Source organism: Gambusia affinis, linkage group LG22 (genome assembly GCF_019740435.1).
Source record: "Gambusia affinis linkage group LG22, SWU_Gaff_1.0, whole genome shotgun sequence".
Lineage (NCBI taxonomy): Eukaryota > Metazoa > Chordata > Actinopteri > Cyprinodontiformes > Poeciliidae > Gambusia > Gambusia affinis.
Genome location: NC_057889.1, coordinates 14,033,462 through 14,051,833, shown reverse-complemented (window position 1 = coordinate 14,051,833; position 18,372 = coordinate 14,033,462). Strand labels below are relative to the sequence as shown.

The following is an 18,372-nucleotide window of genomic DNA, read 5'->3' as shown; positions in this document are numbered from 1 at the left end:
ACAATGACACACTTCTCAATCTCTACTTCTAAGTTTAGATGCATAGGACAGAAAGCAATTTGCTGTTAGCTTTTCCATTGCTAACAGCTGTGCTCTTGCGAAAAGAGGAGTTGCAAAGGAATGACGGGCATTCCTTTGGAAGGTTTGAGCTTCCATCTTTAAACCCAAACCTTAACTCTAAAAGTTAGAGGTATACTCTAACCTTGAGTGAAATTAAACCTCAAGACTGGTAGGTACTCCACTGTAGTGTTATGTCGTTCACATGAGTTTTGCCTTATGCAGCACATTAAGCGCAGCACAAGACTTAAGAGATAAAATCTCCTTTAAAAGCATGATTATTTTTGTATTTTATTTAAGAAAAAGTCACAGGTGAAGCAGTTGAAGATGATTTTTATTCCATGTTTACACTTTTTCTGAAGACAGAAAAGCAGTGAGGTACACATTGAAGCAATGCATCGTCATCCGACAAACAGAAAACACACCGAAAACACCAGTGATGCCACTTATTTCATGTTGCAACCCCTGGACACATGGAAACCACTCACCACTGAAGGGTTTTGCAATACACATTCAACAGTTTTTCCATATTCAAATGAATGCATTTATCTGATGATATACAGGGATGTAATGAGGAAAGCATGCTGCTGATTACTTCCCAGCCATCTGAAACTGGTGTAAATGATGTGGTTAGAGTTTCTTCATAAAGCCAGTCACTAGTAGATTAGTAGAGTATTTATGTAGTTGCAGCACAAACTTCTCAGGAAGCAACATGCTGTTATCTTGGCAGCATGATTAATTAAGAAATCAGGATTACAAAAACAAAACAAAATTAAAAAAAATCTGCGTAGACAATCGGGTCCAAACCTTTCCGACAATAAGCTGATGGAATGCTGTTATGCTTTGTTTGCACAGTTGAGCCAAAAACTGTTCATAGTTCCTTTCCTTTGCAGATTAAGGGTTAGAGCCATCTTTTAATTTCATCAACTTGTTTCTTCTGGGCTGAAGTAATGTAATAACGTTTTGGAATACCTCAGCCAAAGTCCAGACTTGATTTAGACAAAGATGTGAAGAAAGCTAGAATGACAATAACTTTAGATTTAAAACTGCAAATGGGTATGAAGAACACTGAGAAGCAGAGAGGTGGGAATATTTACTCTGAGTTATTATGTAACCCCTTTACTCTTCTCACAACTTTTAAGGATTTCTGGCTAAAATGGAATTGAATCTAATATGGTCATTTAATTTCATTACTGACCAATTAGAAACTATGAGAAGCTATAAACGTCGCTAATGCTAATGTTAGAAATACTGTAATGTATGTTTCTTTCAGTGAAACACACAATTCAGAAAGTAAAGTCTGCTGGCATGAGATATTTTTAAATGGTTTGATATACGCTTCAATATTCGCTCAATCAGGATGTTATTGGACCATTTTAGTAATAATTCGCTGGAAAATTCCCAAGTCAGTAGCCTGTAAGATGTAAAATGAAAATACAAATGTTAACACTGATACACGTTTTCAAACAGATACATACATACATACAATGGCCAAGGCAAATCTACGGAGAAATAACGAGCATCTGCACATTCAATGTACAGTCTCTGTCCAAACAAATCATAATGTAGATTGTTGTTAGTGTCACAGTATCAGAACATGTTAATGAGATTTGAAACAGCTTACAAATCACAAAAAGAAAGAAAAATAACTAAATTCATATTCTCTAATTCAAATTTAAGTTATTCAACAAAAAAAAGCTAATCCAGGTGCTACAGCAAATTGAAGTGATAACCATCGTTGCTTTTGGGTATTCTCCTGTCTTACAGGAAACCTTTTTAATTTTTATGTCACCCTTAAACATAGACCATAAAATTAATTCATGCCTGGAAAACTCAAATTAACACAGTACCAGACTGAACAAGTGCTGTGAAATACAGTAGTTCACTTTGATTTAATATTGCTGAGGAAAAAGCAGTAAAGGAAGCATTTTCCCTATGTTACACTTTCTGTGTGCTTATGTTTTATTTTATTATCTACTGGCTACATATTTGACGCCTACTTTTATTCTACTGTTTTAACTGTTTTGTTAAGCTCTAATAAAAGCTTTCTGGGACTGTTCAAATATTTGCAGGGTAAATTCAACAAAAGCATCAATTTTGTCAAATTGTACGAATGTTCAAGAATCGGTTTATATCACGTAGTTTCAATTTGATGGAAGTTGTAATGCTTTGAAGACGTTGGAATGACAGAAACAACAGGACTGGACGACGGATGTCTTGTTTTTTTTTTTTTTTTGTACATTTTTATGTTGAAGTCCTCCAGTTACAGTTTTCTCTGAGCATGAATCTATTCTCTTTTTTTTTTTTACTCGGTTATTTTCCTCTTGGAAGGAGGCACCAGGTGTGCGGGCAACTCTGAGGGCAGCTCATGTCCCTCCAGTTTCACCTTGATCAGGTGATTAGCCAAAGCAAACTCCTCGTCATCCAGCATCCCATCCTTATCGATATCTGCCAGCTTCCAGATCTTTCCCAGCACTGTGTTGGGCAATTTCGACTTCACCATCTCCTTCTTCACATTGGCTCCAGTCACCTTTCCGTTGACGGGGGAGAGGGTGTAGAAAATCTCGTCGTACGCGGGCTTGTCGCGGGCAACCACCCACTCTGCCTCGTCGATGCCTTCGCCGGCTCCCTCCCCGTATCCGTGCCCGAACGGACCATGCAGAGTGCCGTCGAAAGCCCCGCCCTTCACCACTGCGTTGGGCTTTTGGGTTTCCTCCTGGCGAACCAACACCATCAGGCTAGCAATGTCGGTGGCCAGCATGTCATCGACTGCCTCCAGAAGTTTGGGTTTGAGAGGCTGAAACTTGGTGAGGTCCTGAGCTTGGAGCTGGTCCTGTAAAACAAACTCAACATGAGATCATGACGTCATCGATAACCCCATCGATAAATCTGAACCATTCACTTGCTTTTCTGTTTACCTGCATCTTCTTCAGGTTAGGGAAATCTCCAGGTGAGATCTGATGCTCTCTCTCGATGCGCTTGTAAATGTCTCCCAGACTGGCAATCAGCTCTTTCTTCTTGTTCTCCTTCCCGAACACAGACGGCATGTCTTTCTTCAGAGAGCTGATGATGTAGGCGTGGACCTGTGAACAGAGGAGGAGGCATCAGCATTTTCACTGGGATATTTCTGACAGGTCAGCATTTAACGTCTTGCAATTAGACACAAGTTGAGATGGAAAACAAACAAAAATTATTCACAAGTAGCTTTTAAAGTGGAGACTTGATCCTGAAAAATGAGGTTCCAATATCAGTCCCAAAACCTGAGCAGAAAGGTTCAGGAACAGAACCAGAATCAGCAGATGCTCCCCAAATCATCACTGACTGTGGAAACTTCACATTAGACTTCAAGCAGCCTGGATTCACTCTCCCTCCAGACTCTGCCACATTGATTTCCAAATAGCATACAACATATAGTTTCATAAGCAAAAAAGGATCATGAACCATTGAGTAACAATCCAGATTATTTCCTCCCTGTTGCTTCGGCATCATTTTTAACCACACTTTTTCCTTCTACTCAACTTTCCACTAAGTCAACATTCAGCTTCTTTAGCTAGAGACTTTTTTTCGCATACCCTTCATGAAGGTGTGGAATATAACAAAACTTCTGTATGATAAAAAAAGCTACACCATATTAATTATTTTATTATTTACCTTCATTTACTGACATAAAAACAACCAGTTGCGACAAAAGCATCAGAAAGTTCACCCAGTCCAAAACATCTTAAATGTAGATTTAAAGCCTCTGGCAGCATCTGACCAGGAATAATAAAAATCTATCATTTTAGAACAAAGTGCCACGTCATTTACCATCTTCATCCAGTCAGGTTTAATCATAGCAAGTCATAAAAGTAGACAACATTACCATAAAAGAATGACTATAGTTCTTCTAATTGTTATGTTCTTACCTCCCATCTTTTAGTTATGACTTCAAACCTTTGTAATGTACAATTTGTTATTTTGTTGGTGTTGGACTCAACATTCCTGAAACTAGTTTAGTCATCCACTAAGTCTTTCGGGTTTGTTTTTATCATTAGACAATCTGTTGCATCAGATTTTGCAGGTTGAAACGGGGGGGGGAAAAAAAATATTTAGAAAATTAATCTAGCAAAAGAAAAATTCTGGGAAAAAAAATTCATAATATTTGTTGGGTTGCCGTGTTGATGCATGTGTGTTTTCCTGCGTCCGCCTCACGTCCTTGAAACACTCAAACACACCCATCAGCCGTCGAACAGGAAAACTTCCATCAGCTCCGATAAATCTGTGCGTCCGAGCGTACACCCTTCCTCAAAACTACGACGTGAGGTTCCTACCTGACTTCCTGTTCAGAGAGGAAACGGGAGATAATTCACTCAGAGCTGAAAAATGATGTTTGTCCCACACGATCGGCTTTGCGACAGCGATAAGTGCTCCCTGTCAAGGTTAACAGCCGTGGGAGGGACGGGGGGGAAACAAATAGGAAACACATGCGCATGATGCTGACATTCAGCCACGTCATTAGAGGTCCTGTTAATCTAGCTGTGGGTCACAAGGTTTGGGAGAGTATGTTCCAGGTCTCTTCTGTCTCTATGGAGCCTTTCCAGCTAGAGCCTTACCTTGGCAAGTCTTGCTCTCTTGATCAGATCATTGAGTTTTCTAAGTGCCGCATTTCTGGGTAAAGACTGGATGTCCTTAAATAAATCCTGCTCCTCTGCTTCAAAAAGCTTCCTGTTATCAGGGATCAGCAGCGGGTGAGACCAAAACGAGCCGATGTAGACACGGATCACCTGCAAACGAGGAAAGTGGAAAGAAATCAACGGAGGCTTGCACTAAAAAAAAAAAAAAAAATGGAAGCAAAAGCATTAAAATTTTTTTCCGAATATTATCACAACCACAAACTCCAATATTTCCTGCTAGGATTTTATGTGACATTCCATCGCAAGTTAGTGTAAAAACATCAAGAGAAAAGAAGAGAACTAACAATATCTAGCATACATAAAACACAACACTCCAAAGACACCTAATCTTAGTATTTTTGATCTAGTTTCTATTGTAAATATCTTTGTATACCTAAAAGAAAGATGCAACTAACTTGCAAGTAACTTTTCAGCAAGATATAGGAGATTGTTTGAAGTTATCAACACCTTAATATTGATGAAAAAGTACTTGTTATAACTTAAATAATCTGCCAGGGGATTAAGACATGGTTCTTGTATTTTAAGGCAAAATATCTTCTTCCACTGGCAGAACATTTCACTTGTAGCTAAGGAATTGTTGACTGAAAACAAACTCATGTATCTTGCTGAAAAGTTACTTATAAATTAGTTTTGTTTTATTTCAAGAATACTAAGAAACTAGACCAAATATACTTTGGATTTGGTGTTTTTGCAGTGAAGTGCAGCCGTGTTGTATTGACGTGTTGAGTGAATAATCTGGACCTGTATCTTCATTTCAAATGGTTTTCACTCCATACAGCATCAAACTTTACTTTTGTTTCACCACAATGCCAAAACGCCAAACAACTGCGTAATGTGAATGTAAATTTGCCCCATCTTTGTACCTCGGGTGTGTTGACTATTTTTCCCAGTGACCACATTAAGGCACCGTACACTCTCATCAACTGCTGGGTCTCGATCTGGTCCGCCTTGTTCAGAACAACTCTGGAGAAAACAACAGAAAACAGAGCTAACGAGTTTCTTGAAACAATGTGATAAAATAAAAAAAAAAATTTAAAAAACGATTAATTATTTTTGCGCCACAACAAAATACACATCAACTGGGTTCCAGATTCCAGACTAAACTCCATATTTGTTTCTATATTTGAAATTCTTTAAATAGTATCCAGATTCCACAAATATCACAACAATGCAAGGCTAAAATTTATCACAGTTTTTTTTTAATAGAGCATTTTGCCTCTGGATTAATTTACATGAGATTCATTTCAAAATTTGTTACTCTTGGTCCTGGAAATTAGGATCAAGACTAAATGCAACACCTTTAATGAACACTTTGTCAATGTAGATGCAGTTAAACCTCCAGAAAATAACAGTTTGTGCCACTTAGTCAACCTGAATTAGAAGTTTTCTAGAGACTAAACAGGTAGAAAAACTCGCTCTACTTTTTCCATTTTATGGGTGTCATTTATTCAGTAAAAGATGGAATTGTGGGTAGGCAAAATGTTAAAATCAAGCCACCAGTTTGAAAATGAAAGATAAAGCAAGGGAAGTTATTGTCAATTACTTCATTTATTCGGCACCAGATTTGTTTTATTGAAAAAAAAAAAGATGAAAAAAAGTTTGGACAAAAAAAAAAAAAAAAACACCCAATTTTTCATACTTATCTGGACGTGACAAAACAAATGCCATTCTTTTCCAGAGAGCGTAAGAAACTTTTAGAAATTCGAAATTACAATCTGGGAGTTAGAATCTTTACAGTACCTGATCTTGTCTTCATGGTTCTTTAAGGCCTTTATCACTTCCGAGAACTCGTCAGAGATGTCCAGTTTGTGGGCATCGAACAGCAATATGATCCTGTCCACACGCTCTGCAAACCACTCAAGGACAGCAGCAAAGTCATAGCCTAAAATGAGATGGGGAAAAAAAACAAACAAATTCAAACTACTGCTTGTAGCAAGTCCAGTTCTCAACTCTCAACGTGAAATGAGGAAAAAAATGGAAACTTCAGGTGATGATGGCTCAATATTCTCCAGAGAAACTACAGTGACCGCAGATTAATGTAGAGCCAAAAGAAATAAGAACTTTATTAAAACACGCTGACAGAGAAGAATGTTGTTTCTTCATGAAGGTCGATCTCTCAACATTACACGCCAAAGGAGCTTTTTTTGCATAAAAAAAAATGACCCCTTTTAGGTTTTAAAATTAAAATAAAAGGGGAAGATATGAATCCTCACTTGATGAAAACCACCACCACTGTCCTTTACTGTAAATCAATCAGTGAGAAAAGTGGTTGATGTTTGGCCTTGTGTGCCACTAAAGGACAAACATGAGGCTTACCTGAAGGAATTATACCAGAATAAAACAAAGAACAAAGAACATTAGGATGAAATATTAGTGAGGCGACATTTCCACTCAACACATAAGGACAATTAGTACATTACAGGTTAATGAGTTACACCATAAGTTATAATAAGCCACAGCAACCAGCAGGAGGCCAGCAGATATGAACTTTTCAAAAGTTCACTTTTGAGACACTTTCGCCAAAATAAAAACAATAACATACGAATCTAGAAGTTTTGTGCGCATCTAAACAAAACAAATCTTTTCTCCTATTTTCAACTAGATTTTGGCATAAAATCAATATTTGTCCTTTACGAAAGGGACATTTTTCAAATGTCTAACAGCTATGAATGATTAACTAACTAGTGTTGACAGAGTTAAGGTCTTCAACACGCATGACAACATTAAATCTGATATGGTTTTAACAGACTCATCGTTCTTTCGGAGTTCGCAGAAGGTTCGCTGCGGTGTCACCAGGAACTCGCATAAATTGAGCTGCTGCTTGAGAAAACAAGATAGAGCAAAATATAAGAAGTTATTGTTCTTCACCCTGGAAACTTCTCACACACTGGGGGGGGGGGAATTGTTAAGACATTTTAAGGTCAGTTTTTAACTTTGAAAGGGTTCAATGATCCTCAGCCTGCTAAACCACAAATACAGAAAACTAAATCTGTAGAGATGGTTTGGTGAGTTTATTTGCACAGCTAACATTTTACCTGAAAATGATGCATTTAAACTGTAAAATCAGGCTATTAAAAGGTCAGAATAGAACTGGAAAGGACTGTTTGATCAATCGTTGAAATACACTGCATTGCTAAATGTAATTGCGCACCCATCAGGGTCATTGAATCAGCTTCTGGAAGAACGATCCACATTCCAGGTAAACCTTGTGGAAAGTCTTGTAGCCGGAAAATGTAGACCAAAACTATATTAAAACCTTTACATTAAATATAGGATATCATTCAATCAAATATGTTCTTAAAAGTAAGTGGTTCAATATTTTTGGAAATAGTGTGTCTTGTACAGTGAAACTTACAAGATGGGGGCTGTGGGGAGAGAAAAACAAAATCTAGACAATCTCCTTTTCATTATATGTCTACAATGTATAAAATTACATACAATGGCTTTCCTGAACAGCAAAGAAATCTTACACAAATAAGACTCAAAGACAATTTTTCCCCCCCAATATCGTGCGACAAAACTGGTGAAGAACATGTATGAACTCATACACTTTTCAAAAATCAAGAGATTTTTGCAGCTGGCTGACTCTGAGATTTATCAGATAATCTACTATACCTCCGTAAAGACATCTACGCAGAGAGCTATATCCTGACATCTCCTCATCTAGACACACAAATAGATAAAGGTGAAATCTGAAAAGACAATGAATGAAAAGTGGGAAAAGAAAGGATGTGGACAAAAAAAAAAGAGCATGCAGTTGTATACAGATGTAAAATTACTAAACTCATACACGATGAATAATAGGGACTACAAAATGGACATGAGAACAAAACACATCTGTGCTGATTCAACTGGAAAAAATGAACCAAAAAAAAAAAAAAAGCCATAAAAATGAGCTGACACAGGGCTGTGTTAAATCAACTACTATACCACACCTAAATAACGCTCTGTTCGTATTCACTAATCACTCAGTCGAAGTTGTTTCTCAAGAGAAGAGCTGGAGATAATAAAAGATGAAAAACTACTTTCCACATTTGCGTTTTGAGGAAACTCCAAATCGAAGCGTCTAACCCCACCCCGGCTATGAAGCAATCGGCTATGATCTGCAGTACTCACTGCTTGGGGATTAACTGTGTAAGAAAATTTATCCATCTCATCTTTATGATGTGTTTCGAAAGGCAAGTGTATGAAATACGTGCATCGCCAAGATGGTTCAACGGAAACCAAAGCAGAACAAGAGCAGCTTAGGATGAACCCATCCTCTCATCCTGAAACTAACAAAATCAAGCTTCTTGTAAGAGAAAAATAAATAAATAAATAAATTTTTAAAAAAATCACAAAGGGCAACAGCGGTAAGCAAAAAAAAAAAAAAAAAGTTCCTCTAAAAAAAAAAATTATTTAAAGAAGGCGAGGCCGTGACAGTATTTTATAGTTCTGTTTGAGTCCGTGCTCGTTTGTAAATGTTGCTGGTTGGCATGGCGAGGCCGTTCCAGGGCTTAGGGAATGCCAACCATGCCCCACACAAACACACATTTCTGCCTGCCTGTATTGTGGAGCGCTTTGCTCCACGACATCCTCTCACTTTGCCGTCTGTTCACTTCCAAGTTCATTCAGATCAGAATGCAGAGGCAAGGTTGAGTTCATTTAAAAATTTCTCAGATTTTCTTTTGGTGATTGATGTTAAAGGCATCAATCACCTACAAAGGTTTTATGTTGCACAGTTACGTACAGTAACATCATCTGTTCCTGTGTGGAGTTTCACTTTATAAGTGAACTCCTTTCTCTTAGTTGTGCAATGGCATCACAGATGGTATGTTCTTCTGCTTCCAGGTCTTGCATGTGTTTGAAAATTATTACGACTGACTCACAATCAGCTGATTTGCCAGATCAGTTGCTGTGGCGTTGATCCAGCGTTTGTCTGACTAGCTTGTCCACCGTTCTGTGGATAGCTTCACTTTTCCCCAAAGTTCAATACAAGTTCGACATGCTCCTACTAAGCGTTGGTGTTAAATCATGTGAAATAACCTAAAGGATTACAATTAATATTGAATATTAATTACAAGTAGCTTGCAGTTCAATGGTAAATTAATTTTTTTTATAATTTGTGTCAGGCTCAAGGTTTCACAAACTTTTGCTTCGAAGGTCACAGAGCTAAAACTTCAGACTAATCATCTACTGCAGTCTGTGTAAGGATTGTTTCAGACAAGGAACTATTGTTTTATGTAAAAATCATTCAAAGTGTGAACAGTTAGATTGAAAACCTAACATATTTTATTCATGTCTGATTTAAACTGCATAGTGTAATTTCTTTCCTCTGGTAATGCTGAAAAATACTGAAATAATCTTCTAGATTCTATTTTTTATAAATAGCATCCTCCATATTTATTTTAAAAAACAATCTATCTACACATATTCATTTGTTCAATAAATACCACAACAAAAAGTGGTATTTTACCTCAACATTGAGGAACTTTTAATTAGTAACCCAACTCTTTCAATTGCTTGGGGAATACAAGCAATTGTAGTGGGAAGTGGGAAAAACGAGAAAACAAGGCATTCAACTAAAGTAGATGTGTGATTTTATGAGCTAGAAAAAAATGACAACATAAAGTGGCATCTTGGTGACACAAATTCCCCCTTTTATTCCAGGGTTTCTGTTCACAGTTTTACCAGAAACGTGAAAATCTGTCATTCGAGACCTTTAATTTCCCTCCTCCTAAACCAGCATTAGGGCTCTCAAGTTGTGTTTTCTGTTCACAATGACTTAAGATCTAAACCTAAACCTAAACCACATGTAACAGCTTGTTTTTATTGGTGATTAAAGGATTTCTGCCTGTGCTGGACAGTCAAGTGAAAAGGCGGTGTCGTGGCACACACGTGGCAACGGAGTCATGTGTGATGAGCAATGGAGCAGAGCAGTCGTGAGGGAATTATGGACGCTGCAGCTGTGGTTTACTATGTTTAAGCATTTAACCCAAGACAAACTCAGTATGTGTGATTGTGTTTTCATATGCAGCTCTGTTTGCTATTTAGGAAGTACTTGGGGGAAGAAAAAGGCATTAAATCACAACAATTTGTTACAGGGCTGCAGAGTAAAAAAGTATGCATGTGCGTGTGCCAAGAGTGAATTCGAAGCTCATCTTTTTTGTCTCCGCTTCCTGCTCTTTGAAATGAATGAGGCATAATCCTCCTGAAAGCAACAGCTAAAATAAACAAAGAGACAAGAGTGTCCAAAGGAAATGCTGACACTGGGTTTCAGAGATCAGTGGGACTGTGAGCCTGCAGCTGAGTGTGTCCAAAAAACTAACAAACACACACACACACACGCACGCACGCACACACACACACACACACACACACACGCACGCAGCAACATAAACAGAGGAATACTTAAAAACTCGAGAGTGACAAGTGTGTGTCTTACCCCGACTTATTCTCTGTTTTTCTCCAGACAGAATTCCTGGCGTGTCAATCACACTAATGCTTTCCAGCACAGGGTTAGGTAGCTGGGCGCACACAAACCTACACGCGCACACGCCCACACACACACACACACACACACACACACACACAGAGAGAGAGGAGAAGGCAGCGACGTCAGACCAAATCAGGACAGAAGTGTAAAGTGTTCTTATAACAAACACTGTCCCACACTGGGACACCTCTACCTCTCCTATCTTCTCTTACTTGTCTCGTCTCTCTGTTTGCTCAGCTGAATAAATATGAACATGTTAGGGGTCATCCCCACAGCAACCCCCTCTAATTCTAGCTCATTGTTCTCTGTTTCAGCAGTAAAATATCTGCAACAGCATATCTGCAGAAAAAAAAAGAAAAAAAAAAAAGAGTATAGAGTTTTTCATAAGGATGGCAGTGCAGTGGCTCACACAGGCACCCATTTAAAAGAGTCTAAAAAAAAAAGTCTGAGCAATAAGAAGAGGGAAATTCAATCACACAGGAATGTGGAGCACTGGTGTGGATTCTCACTTGTTCTCTCTTAGCTGCTGCAGTCTTTCCCTCTACCTTCACCTCTAAATAACATTTTGCTTCCCCTGAACACTCCTCCTAAGATGTCCGGCAAAACCTGCACCGTGTTAATCAGCCACCTCACTGAACGTGTGCGCGTGTTCGCTGAGCCGCAGCGTCTACCTGTTCAGGAAAGCGTTTCCAAACGCGTTCAGCTTCCTGAAGGGCTTCTTGGGGTCGACCACCAAAGCGTTCCCGGGGATGACTCCTTCGGTGTCGCCGTGCATCACCGCGATGAAAGAATCCGTGGTGGGCTCTGGGCCAATCCGCATTCCGGGAAAATCCTGCTCCAGCAGGTAGCTGCAGGTGAAATTGAAGGTCTCGGTGTTAAAACTAAACGAGATGAGGGATTTCTTCAAACAACCCAACAGTTTGTTGAGCTAAATCAGACGTATATGAACAGGTTTTCCATTAAGTGGAACAAGGCTTCCAAGAAAATGCTGCCATTTTCTTGGAAGGAACAAAGAAAGAACAAAGAACAGTTGTGTTGGACAAGGCAAGGCAAGTTTATTTCTCCTTCATGCACCAATGCACCTGGTACTTGGTGTTTTGCCAAATGCATTTCAAATTTCAATTAGTCTATGGATATCACAAAGACTAAAGCTGAGGCCACACTGTTCCTATCCGTCTTTTGTTTTTAAGCTTCATTTTTGTTATTTTAGCAGTTTTAGAGATACACATACATACATACATTGAACAGTTAGACCCCCTCTAACAAAAATTACAGAGAAACTAGTTTGACAGAAGTTCCTATCTTTCTATGTGCATTGACATATTTAAAAATGTGAGTTAAGTGGGTCTAAATGTGACGAAGGGGAGATGAATGTAACATCAAATCCCATCACATCTTTAAAGCACGAGTGTTTTGATGAGATTCCATCCTGGATAGTGTTTGTATATTGGGATTAGGGGTGGGCATTTATATTATCCTTTGCTATTTATTGGGTTAAATTTATTATTATGTTACCATTGTTATGATAAATTTTAATAAATTGATGTTTAAGATTTCCCCAATTGTTGTGACACACAGTCACAGCTATACAAGATACCAAAAAAGAAGTAATACATTAATCACTTTAATCAGTCTTGAAAGAGCACCACAAAATATTATGATAAAACATTGCATCCGTATTGCCCACCCCTGGTTGGAATCATGGCTGTGAAATTCACAGAGTTCTGCTGCATCAGGACAGGGTTGGTCAGTCTAGCTGTGACATGATCTCGTTTTGACATTTGACTTTTTCCTTACTTAAAAGATCAACTAGCAGTCTGCTAATATAATTTTAATACCCTGTTAGCGCCCCAAGTTGTCAGATAATTACTAGCAAAACTAACCAATAAGTAGGGCAGGCGGTCAGCATCACCTTCAGTTTCTGTCTCAAGCGAACCGAAGTGAATGAATGTTTGTCAATGCAGAGTGAAGAATTAAGTAATATTGTGCCATTGCTATAACATGTGACTCATAGTTGCATCAATTTTGTAACAGCGATGCTCATGTGTAGTCTAGATGGCACGTGAAAGCAGAGGTGCATCAACATAAAAAAGGACAAAATTAAAAATCGATGGAGACTGGAATATCTGGTTATCTTTTTTTTTTTTGCAGAATCATATGTTCGCAATTCTAAAAGTGTTGCAAGGTACAAAAAGTTGTGACAACCAAGGTTTAAAATGACATAAAATACTTAAACATGTTATGTGTTTAAGACTGAATTCTGAATTGTATTCTATTTTATTTTTTTTAAAACATCACCTTTTAAACTCATGGAGAAATTTTAAGGTACTTTTCAAAATTCTACTAGTATTAGCAGACCTTGAGGAAAGATTTTGTCAATTGGAAGTTGAAGGGTTACGTGTTTCAAGTGTAAACTGGGATCTGTGGAATATTTCCATAAGATTATCTGACTAAACACACAGCTTGCCAGAGGTGCCTGGTAGAGCCATCTCTATGTATACGTGCCTAAGTAGCATGAATCTTCCTTTCTGTGAGTAAGTTGTTCAACATATACACAGATCCATGGCTCAACTACAAGGACGATGCATGATGTATAACTTCACACAAGTACAGCATGTGTGTGCAGTTATAACATTCACCTCAATCCAGATCACCTCAGCTTGAATTCTGCACTTGGACTACAAATTTATTTGAAGACTCACAGCAGCATGTTTCATAAAATCTGCAAATAAATCAAACATCGTGAGGTTTAAAGGAAAAAAAAAAAAAAAGAAAGAGAGGTGTGTATAATCACACAAACACGCAGGAGATTACTTGCTCTTTGACACCGTGCGAGGCTGAATCAATAAATTCAGCGCCTAACGATGACATTCACTGGGCTTATCTATGAGCTGCAGAACAAGGAGGTACATCAATGCCTCGTTTTGCAAGAAATGCAGCTTTGCAAAGTATGCAAGAGTTGCCGGAGCAAGAGCTTAGACCACACATTACTAAGCAGTTTGTACATTCTGCATTGTGTTGTTAAAATGCTGGTGGTGTGGGGTCAGGCAGCTGACCGGGGGAGCAGCCATCAGACACCGAGGGGGAGAGAGAGAGAATTAGACCTTTATGAGGAAGATGAGAGAGCAGGGATGTCTCCATGTGTTGTAGCAGGAAGTCACTAACAGCATCATCTCTCTGGCTTTCAAAGCCTTAACTCGCTAATTACCCACAGCGCTCTCTGCAAGTGTGTCTCTGTGCGAGTGTGTGTGTGTGTGCAGAAGCTCCTCGGCTTAAAAAAGGCTGAAGACCATGCTGTTAATATTTCTCACCATTACACATTAATTCCAGGGGTAGTCCGCGTCACGTGCTTTCACAGACCACAGAAAACGCAGTGGAAGCAAAAAACTAACAACTAACATGACCTACTATGAATTTTGGCTCTAAAATTTTCTGTCAAAATTGTTGTTATATTTGAAAAAATACATCAAAACATATCTCAAATAAATCAAGAGAATGCATGTAGGTTAAAAACGAGTCATTTACCATATAAAAAAAAAAGTAGAGTTTGCTGAAATATTGCCTTTATTTCTGTTTTTGTTCTAGAGACAGGATTGAAACCGACAACTCTACCTCTTCAGTGGTTACAAAGGACTTATAATACTTTATTGATGTGAAAGTTGGTTAGATCTTGAGTAAGTTTTTGAAGGTAAAATTACTCTAGAACCCTGATCTGTCAACAATGTGACAAAGAAAAGTATGCGCAGGCAAATAAAATCAGATTTTTAGGAAGAACAGGGAAAGAAACAGTAACTAGTAGATTACTTGGTCAATTTAAAAAAAAGGTCAATGCTAATTGTGTAAAGCCAAATGCAGGCTTGTCAATAGGAAAGTAAGAAGATTTATAAATCCCTTTAGGATTCTCAAAACTCCAACATAGTACCGGTATATAAAACACTGGTTTGGAGTGTAAGCTAAACTAGTAATTGGCTTACACCAATTAATCATCACTCATTAAGAATGCCATAACCTTAATAGGATAACATATCTGAAAAACCTTGATGAAAAAACTTCAACAAAAACAGGAATGGTTTAATATGTTAGTGTCTCTCAAAAACAATTTTCTTTTTCTCAAAAAAAAAAAGTCCTAACTCAACACTTCCTTTTAAAATACAAAAATAAACATAGTTATGCCCTGAAATTGTAAAATTTGTTGGATGAAATATGTGTTGGTGATATACATTAAAATATACATTTGCAAAGGAAAAAAGACAATATGGCTTGCATATATTTTCCTCCATAACACAAAGGACTGGATGAGGTGGTAAACATCACCAAACACTTTTTGCATCTCCATGACAACCAGGTCTACCTCTCATAGCCATGATGTCAAGCTGTAAGTTTTAAACCCTATGAGATCTCTGAATGCTGCAAGCCTCAGTTTATGACTGACTGAAAAACTATCAATCAGAAATTCTCTTTGTTGGATCTGATCTGTGATCAGTAGATCAGAAACTGCAAAATGAACTGAAAACCCTGATATAGCATGCGTACCGGGCATTTTATCCCAAAACATTTGATCACAGTTGTTCTACATAAGGAACTACGTTTTTATCAGAAGCTATTTTCTGCACGGTACATTAGCATAGAGATAAGATGCAAGGAAAGAATGCTGTACCATGCAGTGATGTTTCCAGATGCAACACATTTGTGTGTTAAATAAACTTTTTTATAGAGTACATATAGTCTACAGAGGTTCACCACAAGCCCTTTGTGCTATTTTAATTGTTCTATGTTTCATTTGTGATTTTTACCAGTGTGGTTTGCGCACAAGAGTCTGCTTGGGCGTGTCAGCCTCTCCCTGTTTTTATCTTTCTGGTTTCTCCTGCCATGTGCATTTCATCTTTCAACCAAACAAAGTCTAACAAGAGTGTGGCTGTACAGTCTCACCGTATGAAGCTGGTCTTTCCAGTGGAGTACTGCCCCACCAGCAGGACCATGGGCTTGTTGTCAAAGTCAGCATCCTCCAGCGATGGAGAGTGAAACTCGTGGAACTTGTAGCTCTCCTCCAGCGGCAGGAGTTTGGTCTTGTAGAGTTTTTTCAGTCCATCACTGACCGTCTGAAAAACTTCTGGCTCCTTCTTCCTCCGGTCATCGGTTCCAAGCCAGCTGAACATTGCCGCAGTTTACCTACTGTTAGGCTAATTCACAAACTTTTAGGGTGAGGATGGGGAGGGGGGAAGCCAAAAATAAAAAAAATAACTTGAAGATCAGCGGGACACAGGTCAGCGTGTTCAGCTTTTTCTGACATGCAGGTTCAGAAATTAAATGTAGGGAGATGTTTTTGCATATATGACAGCAACAAAAAAAGACAGATCTGTTTTTTCGTATAGAAAAATCTTAAAAATGGACAAAACCAAAACTAACAAAAATATTATGCAAAGTTAATTTATGTCACAAAGTGATCAAGTAAATTAAATGTCAACGTTTAACCTGCACTGAATAAAGTTGATGAAATAATCTGGAGGTCATTTCTTTTTGTGCTTATGCCTACAACTAAAATCAGTTAAACAGAATATCTATTTATTACAATTCAAACGCGCTCCCTGATCGGGCTCATTGGTCCTTCCAGCTCCAGGCCACTAATGCTACCCAACACTGCTTTGAATGAGTTTGTTTTTTGTTGTCTACTAATCTGCATCAGTAAACAAACTCCTAACGTATTTATTCTGCTCAGACACAGCGCACCGTTACCGCTATTCAGTATGATCCAATAGTTAGCAGAGGAGTCCCAGAAATGATGTGGCTGTCTGTCAGTCAGTGTGCATCCACCGTTATTATTCAGCTTCTCCGGCTCTTCCGCTCCAAAACAACCCGAACCTCTTCAGGGTCCGCAAGTAATTCTGCTGCTTCCGAGACAAAAATTAAAAGCTAAATGTTTCTGCTAGCGCTAGGCGTTATTTTTTCTGGCACGCAGCAAAGCTGAATGGGGCAGCAGCTGATGTCCTGCAGCCCAATTTAAATGCCGAATGACGGAGAGAGGCGAAACCTGACCCCCGGCGGAAGTGCTCAGCTGCTGGCAGCTCGTAGCTCGACCCACCGCGGTCCCGCCCAGTGATGATGATGCGGAGTAGCCGTCCCGGACGGCGCCATGTTGGATGGAGAGAAGACGGAGGGAGAGGGGAGCTGCTGGTAAAAGCACACAGCGTCACCCAAAGGTCACATCTGAGTATTAAGATAGTTTTCTGAAAAGATTATTCAATCAACTGTTAACAATATTGCTATAAAACATAACGTCAAAAAGTGAATATATAAGTTGCTTTTTTATACTACAGCTTTTAAAAATGATTCTAGAAGTCGCTATTTTACGTCATTTTCTAATATGCAATTGCCTTACATGTGCATGAATTGGTGTTGCTGTGTGTTATTGGCAAATATGGGGGAGGGAAAAAAGTTATAAAAGCATCCTTTAAAAACTGGTTGTTTTTTCCAACATCCCTGCCAGAACCTACAACAGGTCGGGACATGAACATTTTCAAGCTTAACAATCTAACCAAAACGATTAAGCAAAAGGCACCAATTTATTGACATTCCTATCTGATGTATGGAGGCATGTATAATTTATTTGAAGTCATAATGTGGGCAGAACAACATTTTCTAGTCAAACTGCAGCTGATCCAAGACTGGCCCACCTGAAAGTAACTGTCTTCCTTTCACATCAAGTCTCCAATCTCACCATAAATGGTTGTTAGATATATGCTTTTGAAATTACTGCCAATGAGAATGATTCTTTCTGAAATGTTTTCAGATTTTAAGCACCACTAATCCAAGGGCAAATTAAGTCGTATTTCCTTTTATTTCAAATAATGTCAATAAAGGCTCCCACGAGCCCTTGAATGCACAGTATGAATCTTAGAAATTTTGTTGTTTTTTTGTTGCCTAGTTTAGGGCCGGCCCAAGCCTCCATGGGGCCCTAAGCAAAATGTGGTTTTGGGGCCCTCTAGTTCTGCTAACAATGTGGACTGGCTGCACTCAGCAGCCCGATGATTAGATCAGTGTTTCGCAATTCCAGTCCTCGGGGCCCCCCTGCCTGCATGTTTTAGATGTGCCTCTATACCAGAACAGCTGATTCAAATGATTGCATGGCATCTTCTGCAGCCACCAAGTACTACAGGAGCCTGTTAATCA

At 38.7% G+C, this 18,372-nt stretch overlaps 1 protein-coding gene across 1 annotated transcript; it reads right to left on the bottom strand.

The window, feature by feature from the left end:
- Window positions 1-370: 370 nt before the first annotated feature.
- ehd3 (EH-domain containing 3) lies at window positions 371-17,399 on the bottom strand. The gene is made up of 8 exons (XM_044105810.1): window positions 16,135-17,399; window positions 11,877-12,053; window positions 11,155-11,252; window positions 6,471-6,612; window positions 5,594-5,693; window positions 4,650-4,820; window positions 2,976-3,140; window positions 371-2,890 (listed from the first exon to the last, which is right to left on the bottom strand). Exons 1-8 carry the CDS (start codon window positions 16,359-16,361, stop codon window positions 2,363-2,365), a joined length of 1,608 nt encoding a protein of 535 aa, XP_043961745.1. The 5' UTR covers window positions 16,362-17,399; the 3' UTR covers window positions 371-2,362.
- Between the last annotated feature and the right edge of the window lie 973 nt (window positions 17,400-18,372).